The following is a 21920-nucleotide window of genomic DNA, read 5'->3' on the forward strand; positions in this document are numbered from 1 at the left end:
GGTCCTTATTTCTATCATTCGAAGGGGAGCATAAGACACTGGGCGATCACTCGGTTCAAGGACGGGAATATCTATGTCAAGGGTTCGAACTGTTTACCACCGAACGTCTCGATCAAGATTCCGTCCGATGGGATCGATATCTTTAATCGGGCCCCATTCAGTCTGGGTGAATGCCGGCGCCTCATCGAGGAACGATTCGGAAACTTGAGATTTGAAGTACCTCGCTTCACCGGGCAGAAGCTCTACTTGCTCGGCTCATTAGTCGACCTTTGTAATGAGATAGGCTTCCAAACGAGATCTCCGTTCACGCTCCGAGATCTGGAAACCAAGCTGCGAGAAGGTAAAATGTCGCCGACCGAGATCGATACGATGACTTGAAGTCTCGATTCCAATGCCGATAATCTCACTTCTGCCTCTGAAACTCACCAGCGTGCAGCCCAGAGTTCATGTCGCGGACGCCGTTCAGGTGTGCCGAGCTGGTGTTCCTCAAAATATATTTCGGCGACTTCATGGCGATGCAAGACTCGATCGATTTAATAGTGGGTTGGAAAGTCATCGCTCCGATTTTCGATTCCGCGCATTCGGATTACTGAACCATGCTGATAAATACTTCTTCCAGCCTCTCGGAACGGCGGACGGCTCTAATAATATCACCTGGCTTGATGGCCTTGTCCTGGCTTCAGCCGTGCCGAACCCGTCTGGCGACGAGAGGACGTCCTAGAAAATTTTGCGAATGGAGCTGGATCTCGAATATGTCAGGAACTCGCGGACGCTGATTCCATTATTGCCTCGGTCTTGGAGAAGTACTCATCTGCTCTCAGATATTGCGCAGCTCAATAGCTTCGCGGAGGAATATTCCCCTCTATTTTTCTGACGGGAATCCAACCTTCCTGGAGCGTTTCATTGATGCTGGAATGAATTACCTGGAACATCCACAAAAACAAACTCCTTATTGTGTCATTCTACCGGCCGAGAGTCCTTCCTCCTTGCGACAAAGGCCGGGATGAAGCTGGTGGCGTTGCTCGACGCTCCATATCGAAAACCCCATTCGCAGGGCTCGAGCCTGAGACCGGCTTCCTGGGCATGGCGGACAGCTGGGCAGGGTTTCTTCATTCTGATGCGATCGATTGAGCGGGGACGTTTCGTCATGGATGTCTCCCACGACAATGAGACTGTCCACCTTCCGCTCAAATCGTGAGCTGGGGCTGTTGTTCTTCATTTGCTTTCGGGCAGAAGTTCCCCTCTGCGATGCTTCGTCTTGACCATGAACCATGATGTATGAAGCTCCCGGAAGCTCCATGCGTTGTGCAGGGTAGTGTCGTAGGGATATGAACATAGGCCATGTCATCTGGTATCAGGCTTCCACTCGGTAAGGTAAGAGTCATAGAATTCAGAAGTCGAGGAGTTCGACCTCTCCTCTCGAGAAGATTCCAACCTTCCCACCCCAAAGAAAGCGACATTGAGGTGGGGCGCCGCGAGGAATCTCAGACACTCGCTGAGATTGTCCCGGGTCTCGAGGGTTCCGTCCGTCGCTCTCTAACGAGGAACAATGAAGCCAGGCGGTGCAGAAGACAGCGCCTCGGAATTTGGTGCGACGACAGTTCTTTCATGGGCGGAAACTGGAAAAGACACTGATGAATGCTCGTCGATTCGGGAGCGAACCTGGGTCAGCCTAGCGTACTCTGTGACGGACCATGAATAATATGTACATTCGCTTTCGTATCGGAGATCCGAACCCGAACTCTTACTGAAAGACGTCATGATTCATGACCAGGAAATATTCTAGCCTAGGACCACCACCTTTGTGGTGCGTGAGGCCTCGGCGGCTTGGGCTGGTGCCGTCTTCGTGCTGCTAATCATAATCATTCTGATCGTGACAGCTGCCGTTATCTTCATATTCTTGGAATCCATATCCCCCTTCAAATTCACCACGTGAGTCTTCCAGCTTCACCTCGTGAGCAGCTGTATCGTTCAGGCGGAACTCATGATGATCCTTTCGCCTTGGATTCGGCGGAATTTCGACCTTTATGATCAATTATGTATGATCGTATCGTGTGAAAAATATTTCATGGATCCCATACAGGAAGCTCATAACAAAAGATCATCAATGATGAGGGTCTGGGGTATTCTCACACATCTTTTGTTCAGGAAATATGTCATCATATGGGTCGTGGAATTCGGGCAGGCAGAATGCTATCTGTACACCATAAAGCTCAGAGCCGATAAGAAGATCTCCGCGAATGTCACGAAGATTTCCAAGGCACCGATCGACGACGGCGCAGATGTCGAACTCCTGAGGTTCGTTCTTTCCGGAACCTATCGCGCTGTAGTTCTCATGCAGGTTGTTTATGTTCGCTGGGTAGCATCCGTACACTCGAGCATGACTCGTTTGCATTCCCGTATCGAGCAGTGCCGATTTGAGAGAGGCAGAATCCATGATACCCGCAAGCGAGCTTGGGCGAACAGAACTCCTGCTGTGCTACGACCGTGAGCGTGCGCTCGTGAAAAACGCGCCGGAGCTTTTCGGAAGAACCCCCTTTCTCCCGTCTCGCCTCCTCTGGGCTGACGACAGAGTTACGAGTGAGTACCCCCCTCGAAGAGGCATTTTCGTTGCAAAAATGTCATCTGGCGAATAGAGGACTCGAGAGGAGCCTTATCTTATCCGTCAGGCTACTACACATGGATAGCTGTGAACCTCCTCGCGCGAAACAGTCGCGGGTCTGGATCGTCCTCGGGTGTTCTGTTCACAGAACAGCAAAGACTGCGAATCACGTCGATCACCGAGACTTGTGAGTCGCTCTTGGAGTCCCCGTTCGGCCCCGTCTGCTTATTCCAGAAAGATTTCTACTTCAAGCGCAATCACATTATACACTGGACCACATTCCCCATATCCTTCGATGGCAGAGACCAATGGATGGCGTCCCATTGCTTCCCGCGCAATGCTACCGTGACGATGGATACCCCTGGGTACTCTGTTAGAATCGTCAGTAATCCAGTCTCATTCGATCTCGAGAAATGCCGGCAGAACATCACTTCTAATGTTCTAAGCAACTTGAGACGCGGGGACACAGATTTCCCTGACTTTTCCCTGAGGAAGCTTTACCTGCTTGGTTCGCTCTTCGATATTTGCAGCAGTAATGGATTCAGCTCGGGGCGCCCATTCTCGTTGGACGATATCGCGAGAAAAATTCCTGAAGGTAAATATATATATCCGGGATATCTCGGACCTATGCTTGAACTTCTCCTAATCTGGACTGCGTTCTACGCTAGTGTGCTCCGGGGACTTCGTGGCGGACGAATCATTCAGATGTGCCGAAATATTATTCCTCCAAACCTATCTGACGAGCATCATGAGAATGCAGAGAGGAATTCAGTTGATAGTGGGTTGGAACCACTACGTTTTATGGTTCAGAGCCAGCCACTGTTCTTGATTGCCGAATTTTCTTAGAAATGTTCAATCCTTGCAGCCCCTCGCGGAGACGAATGGTTTCAACTTGACTTGGGTCGACGGTGTGGTTCTTGCTTCGGCGCTCAATTTCTCACTAATACAGATACAGATTTAGAATATACAGAGGAGTCCGAACGATTCCGTGTTGGTGAATGTGTGATAACGTGATAACAATGTCTCTCATGGTCTCAACCGAGCTTTGCGCTGGAACTTGGGGTAGACGACGAAACCTCTCCCTATAGAGAAATTCCATCAGGATGCGATAGTTCAGAATTCTCAGAGCTCCAGCTGCTCGGCGGGGAGTCCAGTGACAATTTACCCCTCGAATGACGACACATCTGCTCCATCGTGCCATTTCTTGAATGCCGGAGGTGATGCGTATTGGCCCGACTGACACGGAATCAGAAGTGAATGATGTATTAAGGGATCATAGATAGTCATGGAGTCCGGTTTCCCGGCACCAATTCAAATAAAGGAGAGAGCTCCCGCCGTCAGAGAGGGCACCGAAGCGCCGTCCGCTCTGGATCAACACGGCGACAGAGGTCAACGACCGATCTCTCCAGACGGGTCGCCGGTACAGCCGCGCGGAGATCTCGAAATTCAGAAAAGGAGCGAGTTATCAATCTCTGTTTCCCCAGCGCTCCGGCCCCAGGGTGCAACCCCGGGTCTCGGTACATAACACCGACATTTTATCGATCGACTCTCTATCTGGGTGATGCCCGAATCCCCTCCCCCGCAGCTGGGAAATGGAGTGCTGCTATGCCTCAATTAATATTCGATAGCAGGGTATTGCGGGCGTATATGACGTACGACTTTTCCGCCGCTGAGCAAACGCCGCTGTCGATGAGGTAGGCCGGCGCTCAAATTGCATCGACAACGAATCATTGCGAATGTTGTCAATTAATTCATTGGCCACACTGTGGTTCTTCCTTGCATCCACTGGCGTCTGCGGCGAAAATGTCACAAGCACCGTCACAGAAGCTGGGTCTCAGGACAGCGGAGCTAAGACTCCCGCTATCGCCGTGGTCGCCATGCTCACGCTCGCTGTCATATTCAGTCAATGCTGTCCAGAGAAGTCTTCAGCGTCTGATTCTTCAGAGTCTCCTTCGAATGCCCCCCGTGGCCTTTGCTGAGGACGCGCTCTATCGATTCTTCCTGAGACGCAAGAGCGCCTTTCTCTGAGCTCATCGTTCGATTCAGACGCTTCCCGCGTATCAACGTTTGTTTTTACCGATGTGGCGCGCCGCAGAAATGGGTATGTGGAGCCTGCGAGAAGAAGCTCTTCGCGGAGAAATTTTCGAGGATGTCCCCGTATCGGATAATGATGATAGAGATGAAGTAAAACTCATCGTGAATATGAAGCAGAACTGCCACCACACCTAGCACCAATGTCTCTCTTATCCTATTCTGTGTATGATAAAACACGACGCGTTCCGAGGATTCTTCTTCGTTTCCTAAAATCTGATACCGGGACGGAACGTCGAGATTCTCGTGTCTCGAGAGCGGCACTCGCTCATAGGGACCCCACAATCTTCCTAGGCGATCCTACTTTTCTGTGGAGGAACCAATATTCGGAGAATCGAGTTCTGATCTGGCAAAAGCTCCGAGCGAGATGAGGCACGTCGTGCCCTGAGCATAGCCGCTAGCCAAGAAACGGCGAGGTGTGAACCTCCTTAAATTCATCCTCCGTGCAGCTCTTAATCAGCATGAGATTCCCTACCTCCATATGGCTGAATCTGTCGGCTCAAGTATGTTGAGGCAGAAATTGATTTCGAGCATTTCGTGTCTCACTGATTTCATCAGCGGCGTTACGGAGCGGGCTTCATGAATATGCGGGATGACGCCGTAAATCGACGACTACAATGAGCGAGTCGCTCCAATGGGACATCCAAATCGTAATCGCTGCATTAGCACCGGTCGTCGTCAGGACAAGAATCGCTCTTTTCGGGGGTAGACCTTCCGCTCGGCACCTCGATCCGGCGTATTTTTCGGCGCGGTGTCTCGGTCCCATCCGACGAGGTCGCCCGCTTGCGCTGCGCTCGGCGAGCTCCTTCGTCTGAGCAATGCGTTCGCACTTCTTGATCTCCATCTTCACCGCCGCTTTGAGCGGATTTGGCTGTTTATAATGCACGGAGCTCAGGCTTCCCGTCTCTCCACCTCCCTCGGGCTTTTCTGAACCACTCGCTGACGATTGAGAATCTTTAGATTTACCTTCCCCGATATTCCTCGTAGTTGAACATCGGAACTTGTAGAAAGACCGCGCTATCTGCGTCGAGGACTGCGACGGGAATCGTTCGGGACGACGAACCACTCGTGCTGTTTTGGATAAAATGGTTGAATGATAGTGATGCGAACAAGAGTTCCGAGGCCGCGAAGGCTGTGTTACTGGAAGCCGTGACAGAGGAGCCCGAGGGAGGCCAGAAATACTTTTATTTGAAGAGTTCGGACGCGAACCTCGCGGCTACTCATCAGGAGCAGCGCAGGGAGATGAGGTCATACGCGACGACGCGTCATCTACTGGACAAGGAATGAATTCATTGTACGAGACTTGCGCCAGAGGTTCTTGTCCGCGGGCCTCATGTCTCGGCCGCGGGATACCTGCCGTAGACACTCCTAACTCCTAAATCTTCTGCGTCCCTGAAGATCTGCGCCCTTAGGATTGTCGCTCACGCCTCACAGGGTCGGACAAGGAAATGCCACGACCATCGACAACGTTTGTATTCTGGAAGACTCACCGCTCCTGATTGTAAGCCCTTCGTATATACATTGTATGATTTCTCGATGTTCGAGGGAGGGAAAGCGGCTCGCAGCGTACGGCGGGAATGCGGCGATACCATCCTCGGTTTCCCTAGTGCTAGGATACTTCATATCGGAGATCGCGGTATCTATCAGAGAATCTGAAGGAGCCAGCACAGTGCTGTCGGTGAGGTATACGCATATTCGCATGATTCTAGCGAAGCGCTGTGATCAGCGCGCTGTCAACCGTCTAGATTTTTCCGGAAAAATTGGTCCTCTGTGAACGACGAGAACTCGTTTCAATATCGGATTTTAGAGGGATTATTGGAGAACCAAGCTCTCCCATAGCGCTTTCCGAATCGCGCTCCGGTTGCTGTACAGTATGCCCTATGAGGGAAAGAATATTTGCTGTAACGTGCGATTCTCCCTAGTATTCTGCTAATATTTCGCCAGCGTGTTTGCTGTAACGAAATTATTCTGTATTCAACTCAGGACTTCAACCATTATTATCAAGATGGCGCGACGGAGCCGCACGAGTCCTCTCGGGTTCTTCGCTAGATTTCAAGGGTGACCAAAACAATCGAATGTCATCCGATCGACCGATGGGGCGCTCACTCTCATTGAAGGAATCGACCTTTGATACAACGGATTTATTATCCTTGATGACAAGATTCGCAGCAGCTCTTCGGAATATTCACTTTGCATAGAACTAAGCATAACTTCCATCATCAGTCCCGATGAAAATGCATCATAGTCAAGTCGCCTTCGGAAAGGCTCTCGGAGCAAAATTGAAGCTCCTTCGAATCGAATGATGAGGGATCGCGGAAACTTCGCGATCTTCAGCTGCTAGCTCACATTGGCAGTGGGGGGCTCATGGATTACAGGGATGAACTGTATTTCGGAGAGGTGACGCAGCGCGCTAGACAGATGGGATTCGTCAGTATCGGCGCAATTTTGTCTTTTCAGTATTTCGGAGCTCAGGCAAAATGCAGTTGATAAAGTCATTTGGATAATCGAATCTGTAAACAATATTTTGTTCGAATGACGTTCCCGTTCTCCATATGAGGTTGATCGTCCGCATAGCAACTACCCGAGGGGGCTGATCGCGGCATAGCAGGAATGAGTAGATAGCTTATCCATCGTTGTCATAAACCCGGATTTGAAAAATTAGATAAAAGAGGGGATCAGCTCTAAGAATCGCAAATGATTCGACAGCGCAATCGCTTCGCTCACTCCCAGCGAACTCCATTGAGCCCCGACTCTTCTGACGGAATCTCCCTCCTCTTACACCATCATTCACTCATTCTCACGCATTTTACGTCGCTAGCCGAGTACACACTGAACCAATCAGCCAATGATACGTTCTCCAGAGGCTCACGTCTAACTACGAATAATTTAATTTCTAACATGATCTGCATTTGTTGGATTGGCGTGACCATGTGGCGGGCTCACTCTGGCTAGTCGTTGTTCACGCCATCCACGTTCTCGGAACGTTGGCACAGCTCACTAAAAGCTTGGATTTCTTCGATGGCCTTCCTCCGTGTCGGCCAAGAAGCGACAGACTCTATCCGTCGATAGGTATTTACAGTAGGTGCGTCCTTATATACATACACATTCTGAATAGGAAGGCCTTCCGAACCGTGGGCTTATATTATCCTTGTACCTAATCTTCGATACGCTCATGATGACGCGGCCAAGTGAGAGACGATCAGCAAAATAGGAACGAGCAGCAAGATTGAGGATGCCTTAGTTTCGGTCGACGCATTGCATGCGTCAGTTGCACAAGTATAAATGCATGATCGATATTCGCGTCTTCCGCCGCGGTCATTCACGTCTCCGGGTCGTGAGTTCCAGTCGCAGTAGTTGCCGAGATGTTTCGCCGAACAAAAGCGTCGCGTACCAATTTCACCTGGACGTTAGAGAAAATCGTCAGCGTTACAGCGCTTCCTATTCCTCCACACTTAGCGGAAAATGACATTCCCATGTTTTTTGAATTGTCTCCGTCCGATCTATATTTTCGAGCTGACAAGACTCAGCCCTCGCTCGCTGACCCGAAAGACTTCCTCGTGCTTGAAAATGATTCACCAGATCCGGAGCGATCGACGGAGAACTCATGCAATTGACAAACTGAGAAGATTGACTCGAGCAGAAGTCGAGAGACGTGCGAAGCAAAAGACAATTACCACCTTGGTACATCCCGGTCGTTTTGACGCAGAATTGGGCTTCGTATGTTTCGTCGCATTCTATGGGTTGTATTTCCTCAGCCAGATCTCTGAGATCCCAGTTCTCTGAACAGTAGAGGTCTGAATAAGAGTTGCACTCGTAGCATTTTATACTGTGGCCTGGAACGGTAAACGAGAAAAATTAGATTCGCCGCTTTGACACTCTATGATCGAGTAGCTGGAGGGTAATCACTATATCTCGCTCATATTCAATAATTGCAGGAATATCGATAAATTTATTTTTCAAATGGGGCTCAGAGGAAGTGTAGCATCCCCATTTTCCTCGGAACCATGTTCCCATTCGGGAGATAGCACCTTCCAATCGGAAAAACACCTCATTCATAGAGCCCCCCAACTTGAGCGGACATTGCGGAGCCCATAGAGACGGATGATGAGTCGAAACTTCTGGCTTGGGCAGTCATCGATTATTCACCCATGCTTTGGCACGGTCTGCGTGCAATCGCAATCGTGCATGTCATCGCGGTACTTGTCTCGCTGCTCAAAGGGATCAAGACCTGGGACACGAGAGACAGACGCCGACAGCGACGTTCGTTTTTCTGTGTGACTGAGTTAAAACTTTCCCTCCATCAGAATTGGGAGGGATCGGGAGGGTCCAGTGGAGTGAAACGGGGATTCGAACTTCGTCCCGGAAAAACGGTAGGACCCATCACCCGGCGGTCCCGATTAGCGGACTATACTGTATGTAGTCTTGCGAATTCGTTGCTGCGCACATCTTTTTTCAATTCGAATAGAGCATTTCTTAGGCGGTTCGAATCCGGATGATCGACGATCGATACCTCGTCGGCGAGCTTCATTCTCAAGCTTTTGGTGATTCTAGCTCTCTGGATGTTCTGCACCACTCTCTTATCGAAGGGGTTCAAGCGCTCAGTTTTCCGCCCAACGAGCGAGACTCTAGGCTCAGATCCTTCCTTGGAAGAACTGTCCACGCTCGTGTTGTACGAAATTCTCAACAGATGTCCATGAGTTCCAATCGACGACTCAATTTCGGGCAAATCACTCGCCAATAGCGGGTTCAATCGTGAGGTAAGGAACGTAAGGGCTTAATCTGGACGGTAGCGATCGCACGATCGGCGCGGGATGATTCGGCTTCCCTTCCGACTTACCTACTCCTCAAACGATCGAATCCACGTGGAGCGATCTCGCCCCGACTGATCAGCCCCCCAAATATTCGAGTATATCTGTCGACCCATTTTCATCGACTTATATTGAAGCATGGATCTGACCCTGGGAGACTCTTGTGGATCATTCGGAGACAAGAAGAACACACTGCTGAATTGCCTCCTCGACACTGATGAGGCCGGAGCTTCGGAAAAGATCATTCTCCTCAGTTTCTTAAGTTCGAAACAGGAATCATCTTCGCGGGACCCTTCTTCCAGCCGTTTCCCTTCCGCGCCGCGGGTTCTCCCCTTCGTGTCTCCGGTGCGGTCCCCGTGCACGGAACCCGTTGCTCTCTGCGAAAACGTCATCATGTCGCGAATGCGGACTGAAGTGATTGCAAATTATCGTCAATCATCAGGCCGCACACAACCTGAGACAAAAATCTCGCCGCAAACCCCCATCAGGAGCCTCGAGTCTGCTCAGTGTCCGAGAGCTTTTCACGAAAAGTGGAACGCATCTCATTCTCATCCTTATTTTCTCTGCTTCAAGAGGAGCCCCCTTACGGCCGGAAGAGTTTCCGAGGCTCGGAAACAGATCTACGCTCCCGGTTTGTCCTGAGTCGTGGTCTTCTCATGATCGAGAGGGATGGCCTGACTCCCTTGGAGCCTCCACAAGGCAATCGGGACTCCAGCCGACCGGTACCCCTCGCCGCTTGACAACTTGACACGCTTGTCGACATCATTGCGAGTAATCACTAAGTCTCTTCGACCAGCTCACTCACCGGTCCCACATAGGGTCAGAAGCACTAGCAAGAACGGACACGAAGGGAGCATTTTCCCTGAATTTTCCACTAAATACAATGAGCTTCGAATACGGTTCGAAACAACTTCAGTTTCAGAACGGTTCTGAGTGTTGATCAACGGATCGTCATGGCAACCAGCAAATGCCTCCTACCGACCTTCCGAAAGCGTCGCGCAGAACGTCTCGATCCGTCCGACGTACATACGCGTGAGGATAGGTTCTCGGCCTGAGCGACTTGAACTTGCGGAAATCGTTCCATACACCGGATGAGAGGAAGGATTGGAGCGGGAAAATTGCTCAAAAACTCAATCTCCAACTTCGGAGCGCCGAAGACCGAAGACGGTCCCGCTGCACACTTTCAGAGTTTTCTGAGGCACCCGGCCCGACGTTATACGTTTCGCCACAGGTGGCGCTGTGAATAAACGTCCACGTTATGGTCTGACTGAGTCACCCGTGAACCCGCGACTGTCGTCTGGAGGGTGTCGATTGATTCGTCTACCGATCGATCCAGGGGAGCATCTACGCTTGGTGGGGTGGCGTTCAACTCTCCCTTTTGTCTCTGACCCCGGTGCCTTGCCATCCGCTTGGGCAGTTGCCATGGTGAATTGACAAGCAAACGAACTTCTCGGCACGCAAAACTTCAACTACGCTTCGTCTTCACCGGAGTTCACTCATGACCGACAGCCAGAATTCCGAGAATCAGTTTTGGAGGTCAACGAGAATCGTTCGAGGCCGGGTTGTCTGATCCCGGATCGAAACACTCGAATACTCCAGAGCCTCCTCGACAGAATAAAACAAGCCAAATCAAATTCGAATCTCACTTGACAATTCCTCACCGATATTTCATGAGAACATCGAATGGAACAACAGTCCCACTTCTTCCACATGTCAGCTCGGTCGACCTGCCCTGAACCAGTTCGAATTTCCCGAAGCGAATTCCGAGAGTGACGCGAAAGTGAAGTTGACGAGCCATCGGCGGGGAAAAACATTCCATAAAAATGCTCCCCAGATACGGCTGACATCTAGCGGCTCGCGGTTGGACGTCTCGACACTTTTTGTCTTCATATTAGAGCATCACACATAGGATGATGTGACCGCGGCTCTGCCAGCGGACCAGCTGAAACAAATACATATGTCGTGTCCGTCCTACAGGAGGAGTCCTGTTGGGTGCACTTCCTACTCCTCCCAGGAAAAGCGGGCGTTAACGCGACGTCAGCGAAACCAGGTCAGCATACACACAAGAGATCGCGAACGACGACGTGGTCTTAATCAATATGGGCTGAGCGTATTGCTTTTCGACAAAGAGCAATTTTTCTGTTATGTCACAAATGGAATGCGTTACTAACGCATTCATGTTTTTTCCCGATCGTTGGCATGGCCACCGCAAGGCTCGACTTCAGAGAGTTCGAGCGATTGACTGAGCTTCGTAGAGGTACGCTAGTACCGGAAAAAGTACAGCGAAGTGGAATCGATGCCCCCCTGCCTCCCAGACTGAAATTCACCAGAAATTCTTGAGTCTAAATGGGAACTCAGCCGTGCGACTCTGAGACGTGTGAACTCGAAGAAAAGAAATCCGATGAATACGAATGTTATCGTTTTCGGGAATAAAGACTTGCGCATGAAGCATGCTTTCCCAATGAGCATATGATAATTTTGGCATGGTACATCACGGTCTTCACGAGGGCTCCAGAACCGATACGCGTGCGAAACCCAGGCAAATTCGTAATTAGAATTCCCCTTTCTTCGGTCAGCGGCGTTTTATTCGGAAACCGGCTATACACATTCGAACCCTGTTTCTTCCGAAGACCCAATTTCTGAAAGGGGTTGAAAAGCAGACAGATCGTCGCTGCGGTCACATTCAACGGGCAGTAATGAAGTGCACCGTTCCGCTCATCCTCGTTTTCCTCAGCCGTGTTGAGGACGTGAGGGGTCATGCCAGACTCATCGAGCCTCCATCGAGGAATACTCTGTGGCGATTCGGATACAACGCACCGGCCAATTTCGAGGACTCAGAACTCTTCTGCGGTGGAATCAAGGTAGGCGATCCGTCAAATGATCCGCGAGCCTTTCTCTCATTCCTGTGTTCAAATATCTGATATTCTCTGTGAGAGAATGTTCCATGCATTTCTTCTGTGCGTCTCTCCCTCTCGGGTACTCGGCGTTCGGGTTTTCAATTACCACGGCCATCCCTGCTCGAACGATCGATGATGCGCTCGACCGTAGTGAAACACGACGAGTGATGAATATTATTTGTGATCGACATCGATAATGAATGCCCAAGGAAACACTTTGTCTGACAGCTGCAGACAATCGAGATGAGCCGCATTGCTCCGTGCGACTGTCGTCTCGTGGATCGCGAGGCTAGACTTGACGTGATGGTACTGTTTGGCGCGTCGAACGAACCCCTGTCCGAAAGAACATCCGATTGATTTCCGCCGATCTGCAATAGTCGGAGCACCGAGAAAGCCATCAATTCATCTATCAGAAGTTTCACGTTTTTATCATCCCGTCGCTTGATCTGTCCGTCAAACCATCACCACACGTACCCACCAAGGGCCCTGCTGCGCTCCTTGCGATTATCCGAAAGCAAATCCATCCATCTATCCATCAATCAATCCATCAACGGATGACATCGCTATGTGCTATCCATTAATTTATGAAATCTCGGTTCATCGTTCGATGGAACTTCTAGTGATATGCTCGAGCTCTTCGCGGAAGAGTTTCAGTCCCCACAAGCTTCGATTTTATCTCCATTGGCGACATACGCGGTGGTTCGACTCCAACGCTAAGCTCACGGAACGCACAAAGGATGCCGGAGCGGCCACGTGACTGTCCGACTGCGGAACCACACTCGACGTCACACATTCAACGTAACGCCGGTCGGTGGACGTCGACGACGCGACGCTTGGCCTTCCCCGGCCGGCGAGTCATTCATTCATTCATTCATTCATCCACCCGCCCGCTCGCCAGCTCTCTCAGAAAATCCAACAGAACTTAGGACACGCGATCGAGTTCGGCTAAGGCAACGAAGTATTGGGAGCAGGGAACCAGTGGGAACTCCTGGGAGCTTGGACCTTCTCGCACTCTTTTCGGCCGCTACGGGACGAGGTTCCGTCCCTGAAGTTCCGACCTCGGTCTGGCTGCCATCGGTGGCTCGGCTTTGATTCTGTCCCGATCGGAGCGGTCCGAGTTGAAAAAAGCGAATCAGCTGCCCTACAAGGGGACACGAAGAGTCATAAGAGGAGGAGAAGAAGCACGCAGCGATTTTTTAAGCTTGACTGATGCGTCGGAAGATATGGTGTTTACCAAACGACGAGTTTGATTGGCAGCATCTTCCGAACTGAATCTTCGCTTGCTCGACCGGCTCCTCCATACGACGACGGGTGATGAATGCAGGCTTCATCGGACAATGTACTTTCTGCATTAAAGTAAACGGCCACACCAAACGAATGTCGATCGTTGATCACTGGGCTTCGCTCTTTTTGTTCTGTTCCAGTGGAATCGTCTTTTCCACGACTTGCCTCTCTTTTCTTGAAAAAAGCCACGCTCCCCGACGTATGCGGAACCGGTAGGTACAGTTGAATGCACGTCGGTTCCGCGAGTGCCCGGACCACCATGAGGAGAGTCTAGGGTTTGGGGAAACCAATATCGTGAATCGTGAGCTTTTGTGATCGAGCCCTTGCGTAATTCAGACGGTACCGATAGGTGAGAATGTCGTCGTTGAGCCGAAGCGACGGCTGACCTTAGCTCATTGTGGGGGACCAAGAATTCGTCATAATGCCTGTTTTAGTTTTGATCGGTACTCTGTACTCTAGTCTGCCGCTGAGCTTATCCATAGCTCGCATACCGAATCTGCGACTTTCCTATGACTCGTCTCGCGAGCCTCCGTGAGAGCGATGTCAAATTGTAGATACCCGATGCATATCATGTTGAGCTCCGAATAGCTCAGAATCCACAGGAAATCGGTCGGCCCGGGGAAACTCCGATCGCGGTGTCGCGGTTCATCGAAATCCACTCATCGAGCCTTTCCTCAGGAATCGATGGCATTCCTCGCGACTCCAGCTCCTTCCTGAATCAAGGGACGAGCATGGCGTAGGAACGTCAGGTGGAGCCTCTGAACCTGCACAGATTTCTTTTTTCTTGCGGTAGCAGATCACCGAAGACAAGTCCGGGGCGTCGACGCTCATTTTTTCGCGGGTCACAGAAGTCGTTACGTGTACGTAGTTGGTCAAACGAGCGTCGGCAAGATCCAAATACGCAAGGCTTGCGAGCGAATCTCCTGAGGTATCGATCCCGGGTCCCAGCACACGCCCACTTTCCACAAGATGGAGATGGGGAAATTGAACCAGTTTGGCAGCTGACGGAATTCGGAGCTGCCTCTTGTTTTTGGTTTCTATTCTTCTATGTCTCCTATTCACTTCTTCTCCCCTTTTCCCGTGTCTATTCGAACTGTCGATCCGATTTACGAATCCGCCTCCTGGAGCTGTGTTGGAAAAAGTTTTGATGGAAGGTCCAGTTTCACGTTCGATTTCCCATAAGCGTGCGCGCGTTGAAGTGACAAGGGTCCTGCCGAACTTATTTTCTACCGGTGACGCTGTTTTCATCCTTCGGGCTATCGAAAGCTCCGGCAGGAGTCGTCGCCCGAGGACCGTGGCGAACGATCTCGTTCAGACCAAAATTTTCAAGTATGAAATGGAACTCTCACAGTTTCGGATAGCGCACACTCAATATAAATGCTCGCGAGACAACGTATGTATATTCCCTCTCGGCAGAGAACGGTTCGGAGTATTCTTTCCTCTTCTCGGATAGAATCATTTCGTGGAATCTCTCGCAGACATCGTCAATTGGATTTTTTTTCAAAACCGAGCGATTTGGAGCGTCCTGGGTTCCTGGATTGAAAAATAGACCAGACCATCATAAGACAAAGCACATCTCAGTCGAATGCGGGTCACCACTGTCTTCCCGCTCTATCCCTCTCAATTATCTTCCAACCCTCATCCAGACGATTACGGCCTTGTTGCGCCCGAATCTTCACCCGAAGAACATAAGAGCAACCGGAAGGTGCCGTTGTTTCGCTAATAACGAAGAAAAAAAAACAAAAGAACTTCTTTTGCCTGGAGCTTGGAGACTCTAAGAAGTGCTTTCGAATGAGACGCGAAAAACTAGACGCGAAAATTGACGGGCCCGAGGAGCTCTCCTCGATTCGGACTTGATTAACATTGAACCACAAGCTGATGATGTTCCGTTTTTCGCGCTAGTTACGGCAATTACGGATAGACGAGCGCCTGATGACACGTTGATGATATCCATCTAGTAGGCGACTGAGGCGGAGACTGGCGATGTCTTCCTTAGATCGACTATTGACTGCGGATAGTATATCAGAAAATAGCCGCGGAGCGGCTTCTTTTTACCGCAGTGAGGGAGCTGCGATTAGATGCTAAGGAGCGACCTCACGGATCATTTATCGAGTGATTGATTCCAGGTTCAGTGGACGGACAACCAAGGCAAATGCGGCGTTTGCGGGGATAGTTATTCAGAGAAACGACCTCGACGACATGAGACTGGATCGCTCTATGATAGGAACCTCACCGTGAGGACTTACTCGCCCGGAGAAGACGTCGTCCTGATCGTCGACGTAGTCGCCAACCATCTCGGTAAGTGAAACTTTGTCTTCTCGTTTTTTCCCGACATTCGCTAGCAGATACATGGCAATGGAAGGCTGCAATCGAGAATGGCAGAATTCGCCCCCCTTACCGCCGCGAAGTGTCAAAAAATCGTGAAATCCTTCCACGCAAGTGTGACCCCTCGTGTAGCATGACCGGTACGCTTTCCGCCGCGATAGCCGCACTGGAGCCGTGATTGAAGAGATGAGCTGGGGAGAGAGTCTGCTCAGGCTCATCAATAATCGCAAGCACCTAGCGACTGTGTTCTTTTGACCGCGATCGTGATCACATTATAGCTTCGGCTTTTGGTGGCCGTCAGAAATCACGGGAGTCACAGACCGAGCTCTTCCGTTCTTCAGCAGACGAGCGAGTGGAATGCCTCATTCGAATCTGCCGATAGCTTCTAGAAGGAATTTCGGACTCACAATGAGAAGGAGAATAATCGGGATGATCGGGGACGAAGGACTGTTCGAGTGCCGCGGGATGCCGCCAGAGGCGCCGACGACGCCGCAGCGCGAGCATCATTATGGAAATCGCATCTAGTTCCGTTGGAGCAGTGAAAGCGAAGAGGGAAAATTATTATCCAAAATATCTTAATCGGGGGGAACCATCTATCAATCAAAGAATGCGCAAATGAACTTTGACTTTTGCTAGATTGAAAATCTAGCCTCTCGATCCTCGAATGGTATCCGGGGTGCTCCGCCCCGTGGTCGGAGGGTTTATCTTGTTCAATGGGGCTGTGGACCGGACATAGTGGTTGTATCAGTAGAAAATCACGGGAGAATTCGCCGGAGCGGTAACGAAATTCGCCACGGCGATAAGTCATACTCCCAAGCTAAGCAATGCTAACACATAGCGGAAGAATACTACCTGATACTGAGAGTGGATTAGAATGACTGTCGGTTTTCGTAATTAACCGCCAGAGCCGTCGCTTAGCTTCGTGATTGTTTCGAGAAGCACAATGTTAGTTCGGTGGAGCTCAAGGGGCTGCTCATCCGCGATGTGAAAGATGGCGTGAGGAAGTTCCCGCAAATCCGCTCGGTCTCTTTGTTTGCGTGAACTTTATAATTCTACTTCTATCCCTCCTCTTTCTTCCGGCCGTGGTCAAAGTCGTGTTGAAACTACCCAGATTCAATGTGAACCGCTCGACTGATAACGGCGATGTCCGCCTGCTGTAGCCGAAATTGGTGGGAGTGAAGGTCGCTGAGGACTTATTCAATATACGATGATTTCGTTCACAGGATACTTCGAGTTCGCCCTCTGTCCGCGCAACGACAGTACTCCCGAAACCGACGACTGCTTCACAAACCTCAGGGTGAAGTCCCTGAATTCCACTGAGATTTTCGTGGAGGAAGATAACCTGCGATATCGACTGAAGAGCGATCGGAAGGGATTATTCTACTTGGCTGCCACGCTCCCGAAAGGGGTCACCTGCACAAAATGCATCCTCCGATGGCATTGGAGGTAAGATCTATTGTGTCAGCTTATATAAGCGCTTGTTTTCGCATTCTGAGCATTGAGCGCGGGAAGCCGCAGCATGCTTAAGAACGATACCAAGAGAATGACTGTAGAAGCTGTAATGAGTGAAGATGGGAATGATCAGAAGTTACGAACAGACGGAATGAGAGAGCGAGCGAGCGAACGTGGCGGTCGTTCGCCCCATCATCGGTAACGCAATCGGTTTTCTGGGTTCGCTCCTGGCGTTTAACGCATGACGAGGAACTCAGTGTTGGGAATTCCGACGACCCGGACTCTCTCGCGTACGTCGCAGAAACCGCTCCTCAGAGACCTGGTTAGGCTATCGTGCATCCGGTCCTCGCCGAAACTGCAGTTTTCATTATTTAGAACAAGTACAGCGACTTTAAAGTCTCGTCGTGAATCTGCGATGACCGCTCGGGTCGGATTCGTTGGCCGCGAGCGTTCCATTCAGAGTGTTTGGCTATTCACGAGAATGCCGGCTTGTTTGAACGTTTAAGTTGGAATTTTCTACACGGAGCGACGGTGTTCCTTTGACTTCCTATGCGAATGCCTGATCCGCGAAAAATCCCTGGCTTGTGCAGCGAAGTTTGTACTCATTGAGAAGCGGAGCTCAGAGAGCCTGCATCGAACATGATTTGCCGCCCGAGCGAGGGCTCCTACTGAGACGAATTCATCTTCGAAATCTCTCTGCTGTTCTGACCACATCGCAGAGGGCTTCGAAAAAAACTCCCTTTTTGGGGAAGTTGGAGTTTCCTTTCAAAATACGATCAGAAGTTCAGAGACCAGGACTATAGTGGGTCGGGAGAGTCTCTGCATACCTCGAGCCCATCAAGGGGATCTCCCAGTCCCCCTGTTGAGGGTCATAATAGCGTAGCTCCAGCAGTTTCCAAAAGTTACGGCGGATGTAGCTCGTCCCCTCATTCGGATCCATCATCACGTTCGGAATTCCATCGACAAAGAAAGTGAAGAGGTTTCCATAATCGTTCATATTCTTCGTCTAGCTCTTCTCCCTCCTTTTCCCTGACTCTGTTTGAGTCAAGTTTTGTGGATTCAAGTCCTTTCATCAAACCGAACTGCCCACCAGCCGATCCTTTCAACTCTGAATCGTGGAACTTCTATTGCCATATTCAGCCAAACTCGCTTGGACATGCGCGAGTCTTGCTTGTATCGTCAACGACTCTTCCGTCAAAGAGCCGTTTTCCACTCGGCTCTTCTCTGCGGCCCGCTTCTATCTTCGCTTCCAGCTCACGAGCTTCCTGCAAGTTTTCCGCTTAATTTCTAACAATGCGCTGATATTCGGGGTCAGTTACCGGCTCTGCCCCGCTAGGCCCGGATCCACTCAGCTGAGGCCACTTAGTGGATGTGGTTGGCTTTCGCTTTGTTCTAGAGTCGGCTCATGCCGCTCGCTCCAGGTCGACCTGAAGTTCCGGAATATTCTTCATGCCCGAAGTTCGTCCGAAACTGATTCCTTCTGATCTGGGGGGCTCAAATATTCTGTTGAGAGATCCGAATTCCGTTCTGTTTTTCTCCGAAGGTCTATCTCCGTCTCTTCGCCGCGTCGGAGGTTGACGTTCGCCTCTGCTCGATTCCGTGTCTACAGAACCACTCCTGTCCGATGGCAGCGGTGCCATTCAGACACGTTCATTGATACATCGGCTGACCATCGAGTAGGATTACCACGACGCGCTTGGGCACAATGATAGCCTGATGATGGAAATGAGCGCACGGTAATCAATGATCGGACTCCTCCCCCGCAGCCGCGGTGGTCATCGGTCGAGGGCTTGGCTTTGATTGTGTTCTTCATTGTTAACCATGATCTCCTCTCTCACATTGTGATTCTCATTTTCCCCTGTGATCTTTACGCGACTGGGAATCTCATTCGGTCCCTCCCTTTTCATTCATTCGGCGACTTCCGATGGCGCAGCGAGGCTCTTCGTTCAATTGACTATAATATGAGGATTATGAGCCAGGCACTATGCATCGGATTTCCGATTCTTGGCACGCGCTGGTCCATAATTCCCACGCGTTACTCGACGGTGGATAGCAAGAGAGAAATTATCGGGTATCATCTGTTCCGTCTTATCGAGCGATGCAGGGAGATCTCCTCAGCGAAAACTGGGATCCTCACAGACGTGGGAGATCTGGTAATCCGGTGATCTGGGAGATCGAAGAATCATCGACTCCACGTCAAAGATCGAAACAGGATTGAGATGCGATGATTGAGGAATCACCGGGGGTTCGAGCTCGTTTTAGCTCATAATAGAGGTACCTACTTTCGGTTATGAGATTATCATGTGTTTCGTCTGACAGAGTGAAAGAGTGAGTTCGTATATGACAAGGTGGTCGCACAGCTCAATGTCCGTAGAATTGTTGATGCGGCTGGTCAGAGGCCTATCTCATTTTGCGGACGCACGTCTCGTCTTCTCGGCTCGAGACATCCTGTCTTTGCCGTTACTTCAGCCGGTCGTACCTTCTGATATTTGACGTTTTTAGGGCGTTTCGCCCTGCAGCTTCGGACGGTGCCTTCGACGGGGGGAAATTATCTCTGATTCTCATCTTCAGTCATTGTCTTCCGATTCGTTGTTCCCAAGCGGAAGGATACAAGTGGAACATGGGACGTTGCAAAAGGACTCCACGATCCAAATGGCGTACTACATCTAATTTTTGGTTGAGCCCGAGATTTTGCGACGATTTGATTTCCAAGGGCCTGGTCCATCCTTACCTTCATTCATTGATACATCCTCACAAATCCGTTGGAGCTCTCCTCTCCGTGGGAAAACCGCCCTTATCGGACTTATCAGCGCCCACTTATCTCCCACTCGCGCGACACAGTTTTTGCCCGAAAATTCTGCGATTTTATATCGCGTTTTCTGCTTTGTATCGGCGGAATGAAATGCTCACCGATCTGTGTCACCTCGATACTACAGGTCTTGTCCAATCTGTGCGGCCCTCCAGTGAGGGATTTCTCCGGATTAATCCAGGGCATCGCACGTCGAGTTTTCCCTAATCCTGACACGGGAAAGCGTCTCGCTTGGAAGCTCGAGCACACGCCGCAGCCAATACGTTTTTGGAATTCCACGGAAACACTTCAGCGGCCCTCAGCGGATGTTCTGAAGACGGTTGAAGCACGACTCATTCCGCGTTCGCTATGCTTCCCTCGATGAACGAACGTAGTGAATCGAATCCACGAATTAGATTCCGTAGACTCTCGAATTTGGATGCTCCGCGACGATCCATAGAATACAGGTTCCCAACAGCATCGAGATTATTTCCCCACTCTCTCGGAGCACCCAAATCACGGAGCGGCGCCGCGAAAGCTCTGAAACAAATCGATGAAGTGGAATCGCTCCTATGAAAATCGACCATTTTCGGCGGAACAAACCGATCGGTGAGGTGGCCTCTCGGTGTGCACGTTTTGTTATGGACTGAAGATCTTCTGGCTCCTCACTATCGTTTCGTTCGGTTGGTTGGCGTCAACAAACCGTTGGTATTGTTCAGGGGAAACAATCGGTCCAAACCTGCCGCACCCTTCTGCCAGTGGAGCGGAATGACCCCCCCGTTGGAAGTCTCGTTCACGATATTCCGATACGTGACAAGTTCTTGAGCTAAACGTGCCGATCTGATCGCTCGAAGTACCTACCCATTTGAAGGAAAATATATATCATACAACGAAAGTCCGTGAAACTCCGGGTAGCAGTCGTGGACATTCAGTTGGCTCCCGAATCGGACTTTCATAAAATTCATGATCGTTTCAGGTCCGCCAACAACTGGGGCACCTGCGAAGACGGAAGTCAAGCGACAGGATGCGGACCTCAGGAAACATACAGAAACTGCGCTGACGTCGCTATCGGCTCCCTCTTCATGGGCGTACGTGGAGGCCAGGGAGCGAACGTTGTCCCTCCTAAGCAAAAGATTCCACCGACAAGGGAATACGAAATGCTTCTAGCCGACAAATATCACACTAGCAGCGAGAGTAGATTGGGACCCTTCGGAGACCTGAAGATAATTCATATCAAACATGAATGAACACATGAAGCATACAGGCCACTCGGGATATGTGGGCACTGAATCGCTGCGGCGAATCGGGCACGGGGAGGAGATTGTGTGATGGGCGGAAGTCGTGTACACATCCGTCACCATATTCCGAGACGAAGACGTGTTCCTCGCTGATTGTGCCAATATCTGTGTCTCATTGTACGTCAGACACATCGCGGGTCACTGAACAGATCAGCGTAATCACTCGATACGCTGATTAGCAACCCCACTTGATGGATCGATTGATGACTGGTTGGAAGAGAACTTTTAGATGGGGAGTCGAACCAACTGATGATGCATGGAAGTAGACAACGACCACTGGCAGAAAACAACTCGTGATTATCCGACCGCCGAAGACTGACCGCTGACTCTCAGTCTACGGTCCCGTATAATCATCTCGTATCCCAATGTCCGCTG

General features: G+C 50.6%; 2 protein-coding genes across 2 annotated transcripts; one reads left to right on the plus strand and one right to left on the minus strand.

The window, feature by feature from the left end:
- Positions 1-7712: 7712 nt before the first annotated feature.
- Positions 7713-10426, minus strand: LOC100903262 (glycosylphosphatidylinositol anchored membrane protein boudin). Its single transcript, XM_003741463.2, has 3 exons — positions 10307-10426; positions 8371-8526; positions 7713-8093 (listed from the first exon to the last, which is right to left on the minus strand). The coding sequence occupies exons 1-3, from the start codon at positions 10356-10358 to the stop codon at positions 7864-7866; spliced, it is 438 nt and encodes a 145-aa protein (XP_003741511.1). The 5' UTR covers positions 10359-10426; the 3' UTR covers positions 7713-7863.
- A 1771-nt stretch (positions 10427-12197) lies between these two features.
- LOC100903407 (uncharacterized) lies at positions 12198-21494 on the plus strand. Its single transcript, XM_018638796.1, has 4 exons — positions 12198-12362; positions 15809-15980; positions 17231-17453; positions 21224-21494. The coding sequence occupies exons 1-4, from the start codon at positions 12198-12200 to the stop codon at positions 21492-21494; spliced, it is 831 nt and encodes a 276-aa protein (XP_018494312.1).
- The last annotated feature ends 426 nt before the right edge of the window (positions 21495-21920 follow it).

This window comes from Galendromus occidentalis, unplaced genomic scaffold, assembly GCF_000255335.2.
Source record: "Galendromus occidentalis unplaced genomic scaffold, Mocc_1.1 scf7180000077182, whole genome shotgun sequence".
Lineage (NCBI taxonomy): Eukaryota > Metazoa > Arthropoda > Arachnida > Mesostigmata > Phytoseiidae > Galendromus > Galendromus occidentalis.

What these genes read in the sequence shown, in the direction of transcription:
- LOC100903407 (XM_018638796.1), top strand. Translation starts at nt 12,198, where the DNA reads ATGAAGTGCACCGTTCCGCTCATCCTCGTTTTCCTCAGCCGTGTTGAG. An exon ending in TCTTCTGCGGTGGAATCAAG is followed by an intron (nt 12,363 to 15,808) that starts GTAGGCGATCCG and finishes GATTGATTCCAG; the next exon opens with GTTCAGTGGACGGACAACCA. An exon ending in CGTAGTCGCCAACCATCTCG is followed by an intron (nt 15,981 to 17,230) that starts GTAAGTGAAACT and finishes TTTCGTTCACAG; the next exon opens with GATACTTCGAGTTCGCCCTC.
- LOC100903262 (XM_003741463.2), bottom strand. Translation starts at nt 10,358, where the DNA reads ATGCTCCCTTCGTGTCCGTTCTTGCTAGTGCTTCTGACCCTATGTGGG. An exon ending in TCTGACCCTATGTGGGACCG is followed by an intron (nt 8,527 to 10,306) that starts GTGAGTGAGCTG and finishes TTACCGTTCCAG; the next exon opens with GCCACAGTATAAAATGCTAC. An exon ending in AACGACCGGGATGTACCAAG is followed by an intron (nt 8,094 to 8,370) that starts GTGGTAATTGTC and finishes TCTAACGTCCAG; the next exon opens with GTGAAATTGGTACGCGACGC.